Here is a 19,978-nt window from a genome sequence, read left to right as displayed (position 1 = left end):
AATCCCCCAGGAGGTGGGGTGTCTTGACGTGCTGCAAGAAAGAGGGCAGCTGTACCACCAGGTGGTCTAGTCAGTGGAGCTTGGGGAGTAAGACTTCTTCCTGGAAAAGGGAATCCTGGCAGCTCTGAGGAATCTCATGACAAAGGGACAGGGCAGGGCTAATGAGGAGTTCATAGTCCAGCCCTAAGATGAAAGAGGCTTACAGAATGGACACTTTGCTGAGCACTTCAGGGATGGTGAGAGAGCCAGGCTGCAGCAGGGAGCACAGGTAGACTGGTCAGTCTGTCCCCATGCAGCCTGGGACCTAAAAGTCAGGGTAGATGCATCACCTAGGAAAGCTCTTTCTTGAGCAGATGCCTCAAACTCTCAGGAACAGGGTATGAAGGATAAACTAACCAACCTCCCTCCCTCCCCCCATCAAGTCTAATTTCCCACCTTCAGCTGGCTCTTGAAGATCAGTCCCTGAAAAAGCATGAGATGCTTCAGTGTTGAAGAAGGACAGGACCAGCAGGCTGAGGCTTCAGCACTTAATTATATGTGAGCCTGGGCAAGTCACTTACCTTGCTTAGGTCTCAAGTTGCCTCACCCATAAACTGAACACACCCTGACATGCCTCAACCACGTCACAGGATTGTAGTAAAGGTCAAGTCATCATAATAAGAATAGCTATTCTTTTTATATCACTTCCTATGCATCAGAGACGATGCTAATGATTTGTATACAGTGTCTTGAGCCATCCTCGCATCTCCATGAGATGGGACCATTATCAGCTCCTTTTTACAGATAAGTGAGGGAAAATATCTTGCTAAAGTCAAATGCTAGCAAGTGGGCTGATTGAGGTGGTGTTTGATCTGTGGGTCCAGTGGTTTGGTTCCCTGGTCTACATATTTGGGTATGTGGCTGACGTTGCAGTTAAGGAGCAAAGCTACCACAGGTGCCTTCTGGGACTCTTGGTCTTGCAGCCACAGTGGCAGCACTTCATCCGATTTAGGAAAGAATAGTCCCTTCCCCTGGGCCTCAGACATGTGCTCCTGAGGGGTCAGCTTTCCTTTCCCAACTATAGGGGTTGGTGAATGTACTGTGTTGAGTATTGTCCCCCAAAATTCACGTCTACCCAGAACCTGTGAATATCATCTTACTGGGAAGTACTATATTTGGATATGTAATCAAGTTAAAATTACTTGAACTCATGCTAGATTAGGGTGGGCCCTAATTCAGTGAGTGGTGTCTTTATAAAAAGAGAAATTTGGACAGATACACACACACAGAGGGAAGATGACCATGTGCAGACAAAGGCAGAGGTTAAAGTTACGCTTCCACAAGCCAAAGGACACCCAGGGTTCTGGGAACCACCAGAAACTAGAAGAGACAAGGAATGATTCTTCCCTAGAGCCTTGAGAGAAAACATGGGCCTGCTGACACCCTGGTTTCAGATTTCTAGTCTCCAGAGCTGTGAGAGAATAAATTTCTGTTATTTTAAGCCACCTAGTTTGTGGTGTTACAGCAGCCTTGGGAAACTAACATAGTCACCTAGTGCTGTGCCCACCACAGCTGGGAGCTCTGCCGCAGGGGGTGGGGCAGAGTTTGGGGGACCAGTTTAATGGACTAGAGAAGGGAGGTACCAATTGCGAGGGGGATGGTGTGAAGGAGAGCAGTATAAAAATAAGGTGTTTACTCATCCAGCTACACTGACCCATTTGTAGACAGCCTCTCTGCATGACTTTGCACGTGTGTGTGTGTGTATGTGTGTGTGTGTGTGTGTGTCTGGGGAATGCGTCTGCAGTCTTTTTCTTCTTCTGGTGAAGATGAGCCTTCTTCAGGTTGTTGACAACTCACAAGGTGAGGACTCCATTTGAGAAACTCCTCCTTTTACCCTTTGGCCTCTGCAGCTTTAGATCTTCGACAATAAAACTGGGCTTAGAGAGGTCAAAAAACTTGCCCAAGTTTTCAGTCAGTCAGTAAGAAAAGGAGAATTCAGATCCAGAACCCTGCCTTTTTCACAACCTCAAGCTCTTTCTCAAGCTACAGAAAGTGAACCCGTTTTAGAAAGATATCAGTGGTTTTATCTTTTATAAGCACTTTCCCTGAATTTGAAAGTAACGCTTGTTTATTTGTACAATATTTAGAAAATACTGAAATGTTTAAAGAAAAAGTAAAAAATTATTCTGGCAATAACTACTGATAATATTCTTCAGGTTCTTTTCCATACAGATACATATTATTAATAAAATTAGAATAATACTATAAACAGATTTTTAAAATACTCACCCCAGTATATATAGGGTGCCCCCCAAAAATGTATACACACTTTAACAGCTGATAGCTCACTTAATTTTGAAAATGAACTGTATGTTAATAAACACTGACTTTATAATCATTCAAATGTGTATACATTTTTTTTTAGGACACCTTGTATTTCCATTTATTTGAGAAAGAGAGAGATAGGTTGCCTCCGGTAGGCACCCTGACCAGGGGTGGAACCTGAAACCTAGGTATGTGCCCTGATCGGAATCAAACCCGCAACCTTTTTGATGTACAGGATGAAGCTCCAACCAACTGAGCCACCCCACAGGGCAACAGCTTTGTATTTTGCTTTTTCATTTAACATGATCTCATTTATCATTATCATCACTCATTTAACATTTTCTCACTTCATTACTTTTTATAAACATACTTTTTAATCACTAAATAATATTCCATCATATGGATGGGCCATAATTTTTTTCTTCTATTATCGCCTACTTAAGTCTCTAGCCTTTTACAATGATAAACGTGCAACAGTTAAAACTTTTCGTAAGCATTTGTTCTGTATTATTTTTTGAAGATGGGATAATACCGGCCCAATGGGTATGAATATTTTAAGGCATTTGATACATAATGCCAAATTGTTTACCAAAAGGGTTCTACCTACGAGCAGAATGTGAGTGCCTCACAGCACCCTTGCCGCGATTGAGCACTATCATTAAAACGCCCTACTACGTTCTGAAAAGGGGCATCCCATCATTGATCATACCAGCTGCTAGGCGTCCAGAGGATTGCAGGGCGGAGACCACTTAGCGGGTGGTTCCGCCGGGACTTGGTGGGGGTAGAGGCTCGGCAGCAGGGAAGAAGGGAGCCAGAAACGCATGGGACCAGCAGAACATTCGCTGTGGGGGGGGCTGGTGCTGATCAGATAACCTGCACTGAGTGAGGTGCAGGGCAGGAAGCTGCGCGTTCCTCTCCGCGTCCACCGAGCCGCAATCTAACCCACCGGCTAGGGGGGCCGAGGGGTGCACCCCTCCCACCCTTTTAACAGGGACACTCCCCTTTAAGGCGGGCGCCCGCGCGCACCCGGCCCCGCCCTTCGGGGGCGCGCGCGGCGGCCGCGGCGCCGGCTCCGCCGGGAGCGCACGTGCCGGCGCCGGGCGGAGGAGCGGGAGGCGGGAGCGGGGCCGCGGGAGGAGGGGAGGCGCCGGGGGCGCGCGCGCGCGCGCTGGGCGCTGCTGGGCTGCGGCGGCGGCGGCGGCGGCGGCGGTGGCGGCGGTTACTATGGCGGAGTCGGCCGGAGCCTCCTCCTTCTTCCCCCTTGTCGTCCTCCTGCTCGCCGGCAGCAGCGGGTCCGGGCCCCGGGGAATCCAGGGTGAGTCCCGGGGCGGGGGGCGGGGGCCGGGATGGAGAGGGCTGGGCGAGGGCGAGGCCTCGCGCCGCGGCTCCTGGGCTACAGCGCGCCCCTTCCCCACGCGCACAATATGGCCGGGCGGGGGGCGCGGAGGAGTCGGGGTGACCCCCAGTGGCTTCTTCTGACCCCCTAGGCTCGGCCGCCCAGCCGCGACCGAGCTCACGCCGGGCCCCTTGGGACTCAAGCCCTCTTCCAGGCGGAGCTAGATTCGGGGAGCTCTCACGGGTTGCGCTCCCTGCACCCCCATATTTCATAGAGGGGAGCGCGGGCTTCTTTCCAAAAATGTGGAGATCATGTTTTTGCCCCTCTGCTTGTCTAGGGGCGGGGGTGTTCATTCTCTCCCTGCAGATGCTCCTGGGGGATGCCTTTTCTCCCGCCAAGATTGTGGGGCTAGGGCTGTAGGGTCTTTGCTTTCCGAGGTATCCCGATGCTGAGAGACCTTGCGCATCTCAGATGGTAGGGGAAGGGGTCTCTAACCTTTCCTTCAGATCCTGCACTTGGGGCATCTCTTCGCCTCCCTCTCTATCCTCCCTCATGTTCTGGGAAGGGAGTCACATTTTCCCTTCACGCAGTCCTTTGAGTTCAGTGGGGCAAACCCCCCACCTCCAATACACATGCCCTCTGGAAGCTCTTTGGAGGAAGTGGGAGGAACAGGCCCCTCAACCGTTTTGGAGTTTGCCTTTGGAATCTCTCTAACCCTAGGAAACCTAGTTCCAGAATGGTTAATCTTCATCTAGGTGTATTTGCTTTCCATCTCGCTCCCCCTCACCTCACCCCAGGGGGCCCATTCAGTTGCTCACTATGTGGATGCCTTTCAGGTGAAATCCTAGAACCCGCCTGCAACCCCCAAGATTATTTAAAGATCCCACCGCTGGACCGGCTCCTTGGTCCTTCGTCAGTACTTATTTACCTTCCCGCACCACCCCTCTTACCTGCCCCTCCCCCCACTCACTCCCCCACCCTCACACCCCCCTCATCTTCCAACCCTCACAGCCTTTTGCTCCCCCTACCACCTCCACTCTTCCCACTATAGAGGTGGGTATCTTTCTGTGGCACCCTTAACTGGGTGTGTTATGAGGCTTTGTGGGGCTGAGAAGAGCAGATGAAACCCTAAAATATTTAATTTAAGAGAGTTCTCTTTACTGTGTTTTGGCATTGGGGTAGCAGATGAAGGTTATATTTGGCAGTTATATTGAAGTGATTATTGACCCACAGATGGACCTGGGGGAGACTGTGAGGATTGTATATGCTCTGATGTACAAAGCCTGCTGCTTTGACTTCTCAGCAGCCCCTGGCCTTCCAGCAATGGGAGATCAAATGTGTGTTCTGTGGCTCTCCTCTCCACTAAAAATAATGATTCTCAGGTGGGTTCAGGCTCCTTTAATAAACCAGACAATCAAGAAAAGACATCTTCCCACTTTGGAGTCTCAAAAACAAGTTCATTATCTCCAGCTTTGATATTCGTTCCCAGTGGTGTAGCCTGTGCAGTGGGGTCTTTGTTCACTGGCTAATACTTGTGTTAAGCACCTCGTGTGTGTTCCTGGGTCTCACTGTGCTGTGTACGGTAATATACCATGGTTCTGATCAACACAGTGAAGGTGTATGAACACAGCCTGACATTTGTGGTAAGATCATGCTTTTTGGGAATAATGTTTGCTGGGCCTTATTGTGGGCCATGTTTTTGGAAAGTGTAACATAATGTTATTTCTCTACTGGGGTAGTAAATAGGGAGACTTGGCCTGCAGGTTTGTCATTTGATATGTGTATGAATAAATCTTTAAATTTCTTCCATAGCAATTTTTATCCTGTTTCTACTGTATGCAAGATTTTTAACAGCCGTTTCCCTGTTAACTTGGTGTAGTGTCTGTGGAGCTTTTCTTGTTGTGAGCTTAGCTAAGAATGTTTAATTGATAATCCAACTGGTTCTGAATAGGGCAGAATTCATTTCTTTTTTTTTTTTGTAACCTTCCTAAAATGGATGTTTGTTGGGGTGAGATGGGTGGTCATAATAGGGAATTAGTTTCTTTTTTTGGTAAATTGGAAATTAGGTTGTGTGTCCAGCAAACATTCTCGAAGGCGTTTAAACTTCTTGGCCAGACACTACAGTTTTTTCCGGGACACAGCTAGTTGCCAATAGTGCATGCTACAGAGACCACTGTTGCAAAAGGCTTAAAGTAAAACGTCAATTCTGGGAAAATAGAGGCTGATGATAACAAGAAGTTGATTGCTTTCCTCCCTGCACTTCCTCTGTTGTGCTTCCCTAGGTGGGCTGGAAGAGCTGCAGAGCCAGGCAGTCCTGATGCCTGGTACTTGGACATGACATGAGGGCAGCAAGGGATAAGTGTTTCTATTAACTAGTGAGTTAACGTCAACTTAGTAAAAGGCCAGTGATAAGCAGAATGATTTCCAGGTTATAAACAGCATCCATTTGACAGGTGTACTATGTTTTAAGGCCTAGCTTTGGAGTTTTCACATTAGTATTTAAAAATGTAAAATTACATTAGTTAGTAGCAGAAGACATTCATTTCTTAAGACAAAAGCAACAAGGGGGCATTTGAGGTTCCGTTAGGAACATTCTGAATTTCTTTGAAAAGACTGAAAATTTTATTTCAGGCCAATTCTTGTAATTTTGTTCAGTGGACATGGTTTTGCAGTGCAGGAAAGTGAACTCTTGTAGAGGAGGGGAATCTCTGATTAGTTTTGTTAAATGAGATCCTGGAACAGATGTGGTTGAAACAATAAAATGGCTACTGTGGTTAAAGGTTAGAGCCAGATGGAGGAAGGAGGCTGGTTTTCAGCCCCGGAACTCCGTTGCCTTACAGGTTGTCCTTGAACAAGTCACTTAACCTAACTGTGACTGCCTCAGTTTTCCCTCTGTAAAGTAAGGAAACGATCTCTGTCACTCTTATTGGGACATTTGTGAGACTGACTTACTGATAGCCAGTTGGCTGGGAGGTATTTTTAGACACAGTTTCTGACTTCAGGGAACAAGCAAAGTTGGGTTACTTTTTATCTTATGGAGCAGCACATATCACAGTGTGGTTAATTTTTTCTTTGTGCATTTTTGTAGACATGTCAGGTTTCCTCAAGTTAATTTCTGTCTTTTGACAGGCTCTTACAGCGTAGACCCGGCAGCATACCTGTGATAATCAGACAGTCTGGAGGGAGTGACCTGCTTTAGGCTTTATTGGTTTGGCAACGTTTTAATTCTTACGCAACTCTGGGTATGTTTATGGCACTATGTAAATGTTACATAAGAACATGGAGGCTGAGAGGTGGCCAGGATGGTGCCTGTGAACACAGGAAGGTTAGACTTCATCTGAAAGGACCTTGGGAACCTGCAATCAGTACAGGCAGAAGCAGCACTTCATTTTCCTCCAGAAACCTTTTTAGTTGATTGTGTCTTTCAGGTGGACTGCTGTGTTATAAATAGGTTTATTCTCCACTGGTGAGCTAATTGTAACCTTGCTACCAAAATATGAATCAGAAGACGAGGAGAGGAGACGTGCTGCTTTCAGCATGTCCTGTTGAAGCTGCTTGTTGCATTTTGGAACATGAGTTGAATTGCGTTGCAGTCTGTTCTCATAATAACTCAGGAGTACAGTGTGCTGAGGTGGAATGGAATTCTCAGTTCATGGCGCTTTAGATCTTTATTTTTGAAGGTTAAATTAGAATACTGAAGTGGCTCTTTTGTTTTAATTTTGAAATCCTTATTGTTTACTGTTCAGTTTTTGCTCAGAGCAGCAGTGAACATTAATTCTGGAATCCCGCCTCTTTGTCTTGAATTCTTGTGTTATTTGTCTGTTACAGTAGGGGTTGATGTAAGGGGGTCTTATATCATTTTCCTCTCTGTATTTATACAATGAAAATCCTAGAGTCCTCTTTCTCACCAACCCCGCTGCTGCTGGAAGTGCTGCAGGCATCCGTAGCCCATCAGTTCCGCCTAGACTGGGGTTGCTGAAACCTTTTAAGGAATCAGCTGCTCAGACCTGACAGTGCCCCACAGTCTAACTTGCATGCTCCCACTCTGCAGGCACTGCCTCCTGGCCAGGTTTGAATACCTGCTCTTGGTTTTTGCTCACTTCACTCTCTCACACATGGCTTAACCTGAGCCTGGGCTCCAGAGGCACCATCTCGGCCCTTGTCTGTTCTCTCTACCTGCTGGCTTCTCCATCATGGATAAATGTAGCACCATGCAAAACTACTATTGCCGAGTGTATCTTTCTGTCCCTTATTCTGTAGAGTAGCCAGAATTTAGTTGTGAAGTTTCTGTCCCAGGTGATCTCACCTGCTTCCTGGGTTTCAGAAGGTGCTACTTCAGGCAGCTTGGGTTCTTTTTGGTTTTCTTCTCTCTCCACTTAGTCTTAAGCCTGCACATGCTAAATATGTTGAATTTAACATAATAAAAGTAACTGCCTTTCTCTTTGTAGTATCAATCACTCCTGATATTTACACAATTATATACAAGATAAGTCTTTATTCATTCAGTTGGGTATGTGCCTGGAGTGGTTCTTGGCATGGGGCAGTAACAGAGGACGAGATGGGACATCCCTAATTGTCATGGAAATTATAGTTGCAGTGGCTTAGACTGAAAGTAAAGAAGTAAACACAATAATCAGTCCTGAGTGCTATGAACAAGATAAACCAGAATGCTGTGCTAGAGTGTGCCGGGAGTGACCCTTTCACATTGCTCTCAACTCTACTCTTTCATCTGTAAAATGGGGCGATTACAGTCATCTCATTATTTGTGGTAGCAATGGTCTATAAAGTCAATTGGAACGCTGAATTAGCGAATACTGAACCATTGCTCCCAGGGGAAATACAGGGTTAGGTTCTTTTGAGCTACTGGTCACATTTCATCAACTGATCAGTATATAACCTTGCCCTCTGTATATTTCTATTTAAAGATACTTTGCTTAGCATGTATTGTTTTTTTGTATTTTTTAAAATATGTTTTTATTGATTTCAGAAGAGAGGGAGGGAGAAGAAGAGAGAGATAGAAACATCAGTGATGAGAAAGAATCATCAATTGGCTGCCTACTGCACACCCCCTACTGGGGATTGAGCCTGCAACCTGGTCTTGTGCCCTGACCAGGAATCGAACCGAACTGTGACCTCCTGGTTCATAGGTTGATGCTCAACCACTGAGCCATGCCAGCCAGGCCTAACATGTATTGTTGATGATTTAACATTGAACTCAAGGCCAGTAGCACTATAACGCATTCTTGAACAGAGCTTGTCTAACATACATATTTTCTCTGTAAGGCACATCACTGTTCTTAACCTTTCAGCACTACTCTTGGGGAACATTTTAAACTGAAATCACCAACAAGAACACACAAAGGCAAAAAGCATGGCACTAAATAGACCATGAAAAGGACACATACTTACAGTGTAAGAGCAAAAACAAGAAGGCAGAGCTGTACCTTCTTCCCCCTCAGCTGGAACATGTGCATTGGGTGTTCAAATATGTGCACATGCTCAGATTTCTCACCACTTGGCACGTGTCTACAGATGACCGTGAGAGGACCAAGAGGTTGAGTTTGGGGTTACAAGTAAATTTTAGCAAGTAGGCAGATTCACAAATACAGAATCTGAATGCTGAGGATCAGTTGTATTTTGTTAACTGTTCAAATAATTGTGACTGAGAGAAAATTATGTCATACGGAATCCCAAGGGCTCCTAAATGGTTTCACTGAACCAGAATTTTAATATATATAGTTAGAAGTCCTATTTTCAGCCTGTAAATAAACCAAACATATGTATATGTAGAGAAAGGGAGAGAGAGAGAGAGAACTGTGGTAATCTAAAGATTCCTTTAATAGGTGTTTGTTGAGCATCTACCATATTCCAGACACTGTTTACAGTAAACAAAAGGAGACAAAAATGCCTTTCTTCATGAAGCTTATCTTCAGGCAGGTGGGATAGGCAATAAATAAATTAAATACAAGGTGATTCTGCCAACTACAGCCCACCCTTTACCCCAAGATTCCCTTTGGAACACACCTCTTCCAGTTATTCAGTCAAACATGAATGTAGGTGCTACTGTGAAGGGGTTTTGTAGATGTAATTAAGGTCCCAAATCAGTTGATCTTTGGATAAGGAAACTGTTATGGTAGACAGAACATAATCAAGCTAGCTCTTTGAAAGAAGGGAGTTTTCTCAGCTGATTGCAGAAGAGGAAAGCAGAGATACTTAGCTGGCTTGAAAGAAAGTAGACATCTGTGTGTGAACTGCCCACAGGGCCACGGGGCCAGGAACTGTAGGCCCTAGGAGCTGAGAGTGAGAGGGAAATGGGGACCTCAGCCTTTGGTTCACAAGACCCTGGGGTTTGCCAACAACCAGTGAACCTGAAAGAGGTCCCAACCCTAGGTGAGAAAGCGTCCCTGGCTGACACCATCATGCTGTGCCTGGACTTCTGACCTACAGAAACTGAGATAGTAAATAGGTGCTGTTTTAGAAAATGTGTATGTGGTGAGTCACGTGGTGATGTGTGGAGAAGGAAAGCAGGAGGGGAACGAGAAATATCCCAAGGTAGGCTTGAGGGTACTTGAGACCCGGTACCCCACGCATCCCATTGCTAGACCTTGAGTGTGAAAAGTACTTTGACCAAATATGACGTTTACCTACTGTCTGTTACATTTTCCTAGATATTTGTGAGTATTTGGAGGAGAGAGGAAATTTTGGATGCTTTGGATATAGTTTTTTTTAGACGATTTTGATGTTTAAGTTGAGGAATCTGAATTGAAGCATACACACACAGACATGGTGGGGCGAAAATAGATTTACAGTTGTGAGTACGAGGAACACAATTTATTCTTGTATTATTTATTAAATATTGTATTATTTTTAAGTATTTGTGGTGAAGCCATCTTGCCCCAAATCTTACTTATTATCTTGGTGTATGTTTGTATATTACATTCTACACTTGTAGTAGGTAAGATTGAATCAAATTCAATAGTGTTCATTTCTAATATCCAGGACCAAGCTGAATGAGAGGGATACTGAGGAAAGAGTCTGTCCTTGCCCTTTAGAAGTTTATACACAAATTGACTTTTCGTCTGCTTGTTGGAACAACCACAAAACTATGAAGAGTTCATACCCTTATTGACTGGATGACAGGAGTAATAAAAGCTTCTGATTGACTGAATGTTTACTGTATACTCAAGTGTTGAGCTGAGACACTCTTGTCCCCATTTTACCTAGGAAACAGCTGGGTCATAGAGAGGGTAGGCAGTGGGCTGAGGTCTGTCTTCTGACTCCAAAACATGTGCTCTAAATACTGTGCTCTACTATATACTATGATGCGTACTCAAGTGATTAACCTGTCTCTGCCTCCAGTCTCCCACTTTTCCTCCATCCTAGTGCTGGATTTAACTTTGGAAAATACACCTTCTGCATCTGGTGGTTCCACCACTTTTATGTGGCCTCCAGGATCAATGCCAGACCCCTTGGCCTGGCATCACAGTCCGTCCAATCTGGCCTAGTCTCTCTTACTGCCCCATCTGTGCCTGGAACCTTGATATTGTTGCATCTGTCCATTCACTATGACCTAACATGTCTTGTGCTTTTCTTGGCCTTGGCCGCCTCTTCCTAGCCAAATCCTGCATCCTCCAGTGTGGGGCCTTCTTTGGCCTCCTGTCTTCCCCCAGTCAGTGAGTCCATCCTCTCAGCTTTTCTCTTTGGTCCTTATTGGTAGCATAGAAGTTCACACTGGTTTTTAGTTGTCTGTTCCTCCCATTCTCCCTCTCTGTCCCCTAAAAATTGATGCTAGGACCTGGCTTATTCTTCTTTATATGGCTTTGTCCTGTCACAGAGCCTTGCATATTTTAAGTACTTAATAAGCTTCTTTAATTCCTTCATTTCTGTCCTCTTGGCAAAATGCTAGGTAAATAATTCCAATTCTGTCCTGCTGTAATTTTATCATCTTCTGTATATATAGTTTTTATCCCAGTTACTCAAAAATACTACAGACATTTGTGAGTTACTTGGAATGTCATAATCTTTCTTCCTACCTCACCTCTTTCATCTCGGTTTACTCTACCACCTGCCATTTTATTCCAGACAAATTAACTTAATCTCAACCTCATTAGTTTTATTCTCAGCCGTGGTTGAATTTTTTTTTTCCTTTATTGCCTGAAACAACCATTCTTAGCCCTCTTCTCACTCAGAACTGTTGTGCACTGTCCCCTCTTTACTCGTCCATAGTATAGTAAATAGGTCAGGAAGCAAATACAAAATATCACCGATAAATATCCTCCCGTCCTAATGAGCCACAAATGTCTGTTTATATACAATGAAGAAAGGAAACAGTGTTTTTGCATGTTCATTGTAAACTGTTAGTAAAGGAGGAATACCAAGTTACTAGTAGATAGTCTAGATAGCTTAAATATGGTGGCTGAGTCTGTACACTTAGGTCTTAGGAACACTGGACATTGTCCTTCATAATGATGCCACTCAGTCAAGTTTGGCATTCTTCTGGACAGCAGGTGGGCCCTTGCTGGATGTTCAGGTATTTACAGTCAGCCATAAATTAAGTTGCATTGACAGGTCTTTTTGCATAAACATCAAACATCTCTTTTGAGTGAGAACAAAGCTTTCATTCTCTAGACCTGAGGCTTAGGGGTGAACTTGTTTAAACAGCTCTCCAAGTAGAATGTCAGAAAGGCAGTTTGTAGAATAGATATAGTGTGAAGCTGGCTTTTCAAACACCTTTCTCTCATGCAAACTCCACTCCGAGACCTTTTCCCAGATTGGAATTAAATACCAAACTCATCCAGTGTCTTATTGTTAAATCTGTCGGTTTTTTCCCTTCTCATACAAATAGCTTCCTTTATTAAGTCAGTTACATTTTTTTAATAAGAGCTTTTAAAAGTACATTTTTTTGTGTTTTTTTTTTAGGTACCACCAACTACACATGTGAAATTTGACTTTATTATGGCTCTTGGAAACTTGAGAGGTTTTGTTTTGTATTAATGTATTTTTACAATCTAATTTTGAGGATTGTGAAAGATAAAGGTGTAACTTGGGTCTTTTTTACCAATAACATCTGATTGCTTTACTGTAATGCTGCAAGATATTTCTACTTTGGTTAGTTAGAACTTTGGCTGCTGTTACAGTGTCAGTGTCCCGTTACTGCCCCCCTATACTTTCCTTTCCCAGGAGAACCAAACATTACCTCTATTTTGTGACAGTTTAATGCCAGATACCTCCTTTTTTTAAAAAAATAACATTAAAAATTTTTTTTACTGATTTGAGAGAGAGAGAGACCGATGTGAGAGAGAAACATCGATCAGTTGCCTCCTGCACTTGTCCTGGCGGGATTGAGCACACAACCTGGGTATGTGCCCTGACGGGGAATCGAACCTGCCACCTTGTTGTGTCAACTGAGCCACACCGGCCAGGGCGACAGCTCTTTTTTTTAATTCAGGATTTTCATAAACACATTGGTCTAGAAACATATATAAAGCAGATAAAAGCTGAGCCAGTCTTCCAGAGCCCCTTTCCCTCTCCAGTTAGGCTGAGACTTACTGAATGAGATTTATTAAGCGCAGTGCTGTTTGCTAGGTGCTGTGCTGGATGCCAGTGAGGAAGTGGTGCAGAGAAGGACACTGGCTCCCTCATCGTGGAGTTCAGAGGTTCTGGAACATCTCTGCCAGCCTAGGGGTTGAGGAAGAACACAGTCTGAAGAACACTGTATCTCCAGTTTTTCATGCATGTGTTAGGTTTTTGATGTTTTTGTTTTAGAACTGAGATTATATTATAATACCTTTTTACAAAGATTTATGGTATATTAAAAGTTCTGGTAAAATGCATATAACAGAAAATTTACTGTTTTTTACCATCTTAAAGTGTACAGTTCAGTGGCATTAAGTACCTTCATAATGTTGTGCAAACCAGCAGACTCTCTAGTTCTAGAACTTTTTTCTTAACCCAAAGGAAACCCAGAAGCCCAGTTAAGCAGTCACTCCCCTCCCTCCACCCCCCTTCACAACCACTAATTTGCTTTCTTTCTGGATATTTAATGTAAATGGAATCATACAATGTGCTGCTATTTTCACTTAACATAATGTTTTGTACTTAAGTTTATCCCTCTTGTAGTATATAAGTAATTTATTCACTTTTTATGGCTGAATAATACTCCATTGTATGAATATACCACATTTTGTTCACCCATTCATTATTTGATGGACATTTGGGTTGTTTCCACCTTTTGATTATTGTGAATAGTGCTGTTATGAACATTCACATACAAGTTTTTGTGTGAACACTTGTTTTTAATCTTTTGGATATACTATCCATAGGAGTAGAATTACTGGGTTATATGGCAGTTCAATGTTTAACTTATTGAGAAACCATCGAATGGTTTTCCACAGCAATGCTTGAGTATTCACCAACACTTGCTTTTTTTTTTTTCATTTTCTCACGGCCTTCCTAGTGGCTGTGAAGTGGTATCTAATTGTTGTTTTTATTTGCATGTGAATTTGAAATTCATTTGCATTTGAGATCATGTTGAACGATCTTTTCATGTGCTATTTGTATATTTTCTTTGGAGAAATGCCTATTCAGATCCTTTGCCCATTTTTTGTTTTTTTGTTGTTGAGTTGTAAGAGTTCTTTATATAGTCTGTATACTAGACCATTATTAGATATATGATTTGCAAATGTTTTCTTATTCTGTAGGTTCTTTTCATCCTCTTAGTATTCTCCTTTGGCACACAAAAGTTTTTAATTTTGATAAAGGCCAGTGTATCTGTTCTTGTTTTTTTGCTTGTGCTTTTGGTGTGATATCTAAGAGACAATTACCAAATTCAAGATCATGAAATTTATCCCTGTTGTGTGTTTTTTAAAGTTTTAGAATATAAGTTTTAGCTCTTATATATAGATTTTTGATTAATTTTGAGTTAGTTTTTGTATGTGGTGGAATGTAAGGGTTTGATTTTATTCTTTTGCATGTAGATATCCAGTTGTCCAGCACCATTTGTTGAAGACTAGTCTTCCTCCCTTGAAGGTTCTAGACATTCTTCTCAAAAATCAGTTGATTGTAGATGTATAGGTTTGTTTTTGGACTTTCAAGTCTGTGCCATTGATTTATATGCCTATACTTATGCCTGTGGTAAGTTTTGAAACCAGGAAGTGTGAGTCCTCCAACTTTGTTTTTGTTTCTTTTCAAGATCACTTTGGCTGTTCAGGATCACGGAGTTGTGTAGAGTTGTGGTCTTTGTTCTATCCTAAGGACAGCTGTAGGGGTTTGCATAAGGCCCAGGGAAGAATAATTTAAAAGATCGTGGGTTGTAGTAGGCTATTCTTATCAGTTTCGTCTGTGTCTGATGGATGCTGTCCTCTGGAAGGATGAGGGCTGAGAAGGAGTTTATGATCAACTTGTAAAATCATGAAGAGTAAGGGCAGCACAGGCTGATTTGGGCACCAAATCTTGGATCTCTAGAACTAGGAGGTTGCCTGGTGAAGTTTGAAGTGGCAAGTTTAGTGTGCTTAAATAGGATAGTGCTTCACATAAGAACTAAATTGATGAAACTTGTATCTCCAAGGAGCACTTAATAAAAGCTAAAACTCATAAACACTATGCATGTTTTGCGGTATGCCTCTCACCTTTTGAGGTTGATGCCACCACCCTGTGCTCTCCCACACCTTGTCTCCTGGCAATGTGGTCTCAGGCCTAATATTGGGCTGAGTGGTATGAGTCTAGCCCTGTATGGTGGTTCTTAGGAATTCCCAGTGAGCCACAGCCTCACTGAGTATCCTCCCAGTGTCTGCCAGTGGGTAAGAAAGGGTTCCCAACCAGTGTCCGTCTGTGGTGAGGTTGTCTTGCTGGGACCTGGCTGTGTTAGTGCCTCCACAACATGCAGCTAGACTGAGTCTGCCCAAGTTGGGACTTGTCAGCCTTACTCAAAACACTGCCTCTGTCACGAATCAAATTTGCATTTACTTCCTACCACAGACCACCTTCTAATCATACTTTGGAACCATGTTCAAATCTTGCCAAAGCGGCTTTGTCTTTAGTTCAGGTTTTACTACCTTGTTAATAACAGAATGCTGTGCTAGTGGGAATTTCATTCTGACCACTTTTTAACTTGTTTGTGTATAGAATGATTTTGTTACTCCTCTGTGATTGGTTTTCCTAATTGTGTTATTTCAGCTACGTAACTGTTAGGTATGTGGTGTTTATATACACGGATGTAGACTGATTTAACTTAATGAGTCAATAGGAAACCTTATAAAGGCTGTTATCATTAATCCAGATTTAGCTTTTCAAAGACATTGAAATTAGGTAAGTGATTTAGTGTACTAGCAGATTTGTAGTAAATTCAGATGTTTGTATAATTTTATTATCACTTATTTTGTTGCAGTGAAAAATGAATATTTACAGAAGACTAACCATAATATCTGTCTTTAAAGTTCAGGGTAAAGTATATAAAATTTAAAGCTGAACTTCCCAGTGGTGGACCAGTGAGGCAAACACTGTGAATTTAGAAATAAACTAGATTCAGATTTCAGCTGGAGGATTTTAGAGGTCATCTGGTTCAGTCCTTTCTTTCTGGTTAATCATGAGGAAATGAGGTTCAGGAAAGCTAAATGACTTGCCCAATGCCACGCGACTCAGTTACTGGCAGAGCTGAGGCTCCAACAGCAGTTTCTTGCTGTGGTCTTGCTGTGACTCGCCACTTGCTAATTAATTAGTGGATGAAGAGACACATGTTAAGTGTGTGTGTTTGAGTTTTACATTGAGAGTAGGGATTAAAATTTATTGAGCATCTATTTGCTACGTACTTTATTTCATTTAATTCTTATGTAGTCCTGTGACATAATTATTAACAGTTCCATTTTACAGTTGCATGAAGGTTCCTAAGTTGCTCAAGGTCATGTGATTAATATTAGAGCTGGTATTTGAGCATTAGGTCCTTCTGACCTGTTTCCTGCCATGATACCCTGCCATGGCTCCAGTGATGGTAACTGAAACCTTTTCAGGGGTGTGGGCAGTAGTGATGGTTATCTTAAAAATAGATCTTTTTCAGCCCTGACCGGTGTGCTTAGTGCTTAGAGTGTCAGCCTGTGCACCCAAGGGCCGCAGGTTCAATTCCTAGTCAAGGGCACGTACCTCAGTTGCAGGTTTGTTCCACTGGCCCCCCCACCCCACCCTTGGTCCGGGAGAGTGCAGGAGGCAACCAGTTGACGTGTCTCTCTCACATCAGTGTTTCTGTCTCTCTGTCTCTCTCTCTCTCTCCCTCTCCCTCTCTCTCTCTCTGCTCCTCCCTTCCTCCCTTCCAGTCTCTGGAAAGGAATGGAAAAAATATCCTCAGGTGAGGATTAACCAAAAAAAATAGGATTTTTTCAGACTTCTCACTCATTGTAAAATATAAAGACATACACAGATGGGTGAAGAGAGAGTCTTTCTCAGGGTACCCATAGCACTTAGTGCACGTTTGACTAACCTTTATACCATTTCTGTAAGATAAATAGTATTTTTTGGTTGGGCGGCCAAGGCCCAGATAGATTCAGGGACTTGCTCAATTCCTTATCACAAACCCACATGGCCCTGCTCCCAGTTCTGATTCTTCGTCCAGTCTAGCATAGATTTCATCACTTTTGTTCTTTCCTGTCTTACACCAAGATTGTTTAAGTACTTCCCAAAAGTAATGAGCCGCATGTGGGTGTGTTCGTTCTCTAGGATGAATCACTGTGAAAGGGGCCCTGCACCAATGAAAGGAGAATAAGTATCTGGAATCAGACTCCTGGCTCTCTTTCCTACTAATTGACAACTCTGAAGTGAGCTTTTTTCAAAAGGCGGCTGTGGGTCTGGCCTGTGTGTCCCACTGTGCTCAGAATAGCCCTCTCGGAGTTGTTCGCTTTCCCTTCTCGCTTCCCAAAATAGACCCAATGCTGTTCTCTTTGCTGGACATTCTGGCTCACGTATTGAGAGGTGTGTGCTCCATGGGGAACCCCTTTTGTGCTTGAATGTCCCCACTGACACACAGGGGAGGGGGCATCAGCTTTCCTGAAGTAACAGTCAGGATTCCAGCCTGAGTAAAAGAGACGTGGGTTGAGTATCCAGAAGGTCACAGAAGTAAATTTGTTAACAAGAGGAATAAAAGAGGGAGCAAATAAAGGTATTTGGGAGGAAAAATTGAGGAGGTTTCTTAGTCTGTTTTGTGTCTAAAGGGTTGGAATTGAAATTTAGGAGGCATTTACTTTTAAAATTCCTTCCAGATTTGGAATGTAGTCTAAAGAGTACCTGCTTTAAACTTCCTGCCTTTAAAATGTAACACTACCCAAGCCTTTCAGCAGGTAGCTACATGTTTTGGAATTTCTCCCAGAAGAAAGGGATCTGATCAAATGCTGTGAAAAAAATAACCACAGGCCATGCAGTGAAGATGCACACTGCTCGTTTACCTGTCAGTGCTGTCTCCTTTGTTTCCTTGGCTGGGGATGGCAAGGGATTGTGTCCTTTATAGAAAGCCTGAGAAAGGAGGGGTCAGATGCTGAGATATTTAGAATCTGTCTTTGGATTTGAAAAGCCAAGAGATGCCTTTCAGAGTACTGGAGGAAGAGACAAAGATAGACTGTTTACAGCCTACGGGGTGAGTTACAACAGGCTGTTTTTTCATGGGACTAGTCATACATGTCTCTTCTCTAGGGGCCCTAGTTTGACTACCTTCCCAATCTGTATCCAGGTAGTACTCACTCGGTGTCCAGGCTGGGACCTGGGTGAGCCCTACCACCTCAATCCCCTGATGGGCGAGTGCTTCATTCAGCACTGAGTCCCAACCTAAGTATCGTAGTGGCTAAAGCCATGCTCCTGCCCATCCTAAGAGGTCAGGGCTAGGTTAGGCTCATGGGAGACAGTGTTGGGGAGAACCAACTGCTGCCGTCTGTGCTATTCTTGTTAGACGGATAAATAAAGGATTTCAGACTCCAGGGCTGCTGAACTAGCTTTTAGAGGCACCAAATTCACTTACAGTAATTTCCTATCAATAGTCTACACTTAATGTATACTACACTCCCAGCAAAACCCACTAGTCCCAGAAATGATTGCATACATTACCTATTTGAAAAAATAAAAAAATTTATGTGTGTGTGTGTGTGTGTGTGTATATATATATATATATATATATATATATATATATAGTCTATATAGGGTGTCTCAAAAATATATCATACACTTTGAATAATCAATTTTAAAGGCAGTGTTTATTAAAGTACATTTCATTTTCAAAATTGAGCTATCAGCTGTTAAAGTGTGTATACATTTTCGGGGGACACCATGTGTATGTGTATATATAGATGTGAAAAATACTCTTTAAAGTGATATCCAGGGACCTTTCAGAATGAGTTAAACTTATTGAGCCCTTCTTATGCATTAGCTCATTTAATGTTCACAATAACTTTATGAGGTAGCTACTAATATTATCCTCTTTGGAGGATATTGTTTTTGCCCCTCATGAGAGGGGCACCTGCCATGGACTAAAGGGAGAGGATGTTGGACAGTCAGGGGAAGCTTTTCCTTCTTCTTTTTTTTTTAATCCTCACCCAAGGATATGTTTATTGATTTTTTAGAGAGAGAGGAAGGGAGAGAGAGAAACATCGATGTGAGAGAGAAACATTGATAGGTTGCCTCCCGCACCTGCCCCAACCAGGCATTGAACCTGCAACCTGCTATGTGCCCTGACTGAGAATCAAACCCACCACCTTTTGTGTACGGATGATGCTCCAACCATATGAGCTGGGGCATCGGGAACGTTTTCAAAGGAAGTGACATTTAAGCTGAATTTTAAAGGATTTGTAAGAATTATCCAGGAAGAAGAGCATTGCTGCCATAGAATGTGTGAGAGCATGGGTACTGACTGCAGTCAGGAAACTGGGCTTGCCTTGTGCTGGAGAAAGGAGATGGGGGTGATGACGGCTCCAAGGAACCAGAGGTGGTTTTGGGTCCAGTGTGTGTGCGCACGCGCATGCGTGCATGTGCGTGTGTGCGTGTGTTGGGGGTGGGGACCTGTATTCTCCAAAGGTGCCTTCGTCTCATGCTCAGGCATCTAAATTTAAAGAAAAACATCTTTCCTGGCCACAAAATAATTTGTAATAAGCCTAAGGCACAGTTCCAAAGGTTTCTCTGTGTCTCAGGCATAAAAGAGAGCATTTAGAGTAAAACGGCACGGCCTAGAAAGTCTTGTTTGTGAGCTGAATAAACAGGTGAAAGGTTGTGCCTCCACTGGTTGTGCCTCGTCTTTCTGAACCGTCTCCATAAATGCTCCTCATCTTGGATGCCAGGTATCCTAAGGAATGATATTCTAAGTCTGGAAAAGGA

General features: G+C 43.2%; 1 protein-coding gene across 2 annotated transcripts in view; it reads left to right on the top strand.

Moving 5' to 3' along the window:
• Positions 1-3,451: 3,451 nt before the first annotated feature.
• ACVR1B (activin A receptor type 1B) overlaps positions 3,452-19,978 on the top strand; it is a 34,398-nt gene continuing 17,871 nt past the window's right edge. Inside the window, exon 1 of one of the 2 annotated variants that reach the window (XM_081126342.1) lies at positions 3,452-3,619. In XM_081126342.1, the coding sequence (XP_080982468.1) occupies positions 3,529-3,619 (91 nt within the window). In that variant the 5' untranslated portion in view covers positions 3,452-3,528. The remainder of the gene's footprint in view (positions 3,620-19,978) is intronic. The other variant, XM_081126343.1, reaches the window with a different exon arrangement.

This window comes from Miniopterus schreibersii (genome assembly GCF_964146895.1).
Source record: "Miniopterus schreibersii genome assembly, chromosome: 2".
NCBI lineage: Eukaryota > Metazoa > Chordata > Mammalia > Chiroptera > Miniopteridae > Miniopterus > Miniopterus schreibersii.
The sequence above is the reverse complement of the archived record's forward strand: the minus strand, read 5'-3'. Positions and strand labels throughout refer to the sequence as shown.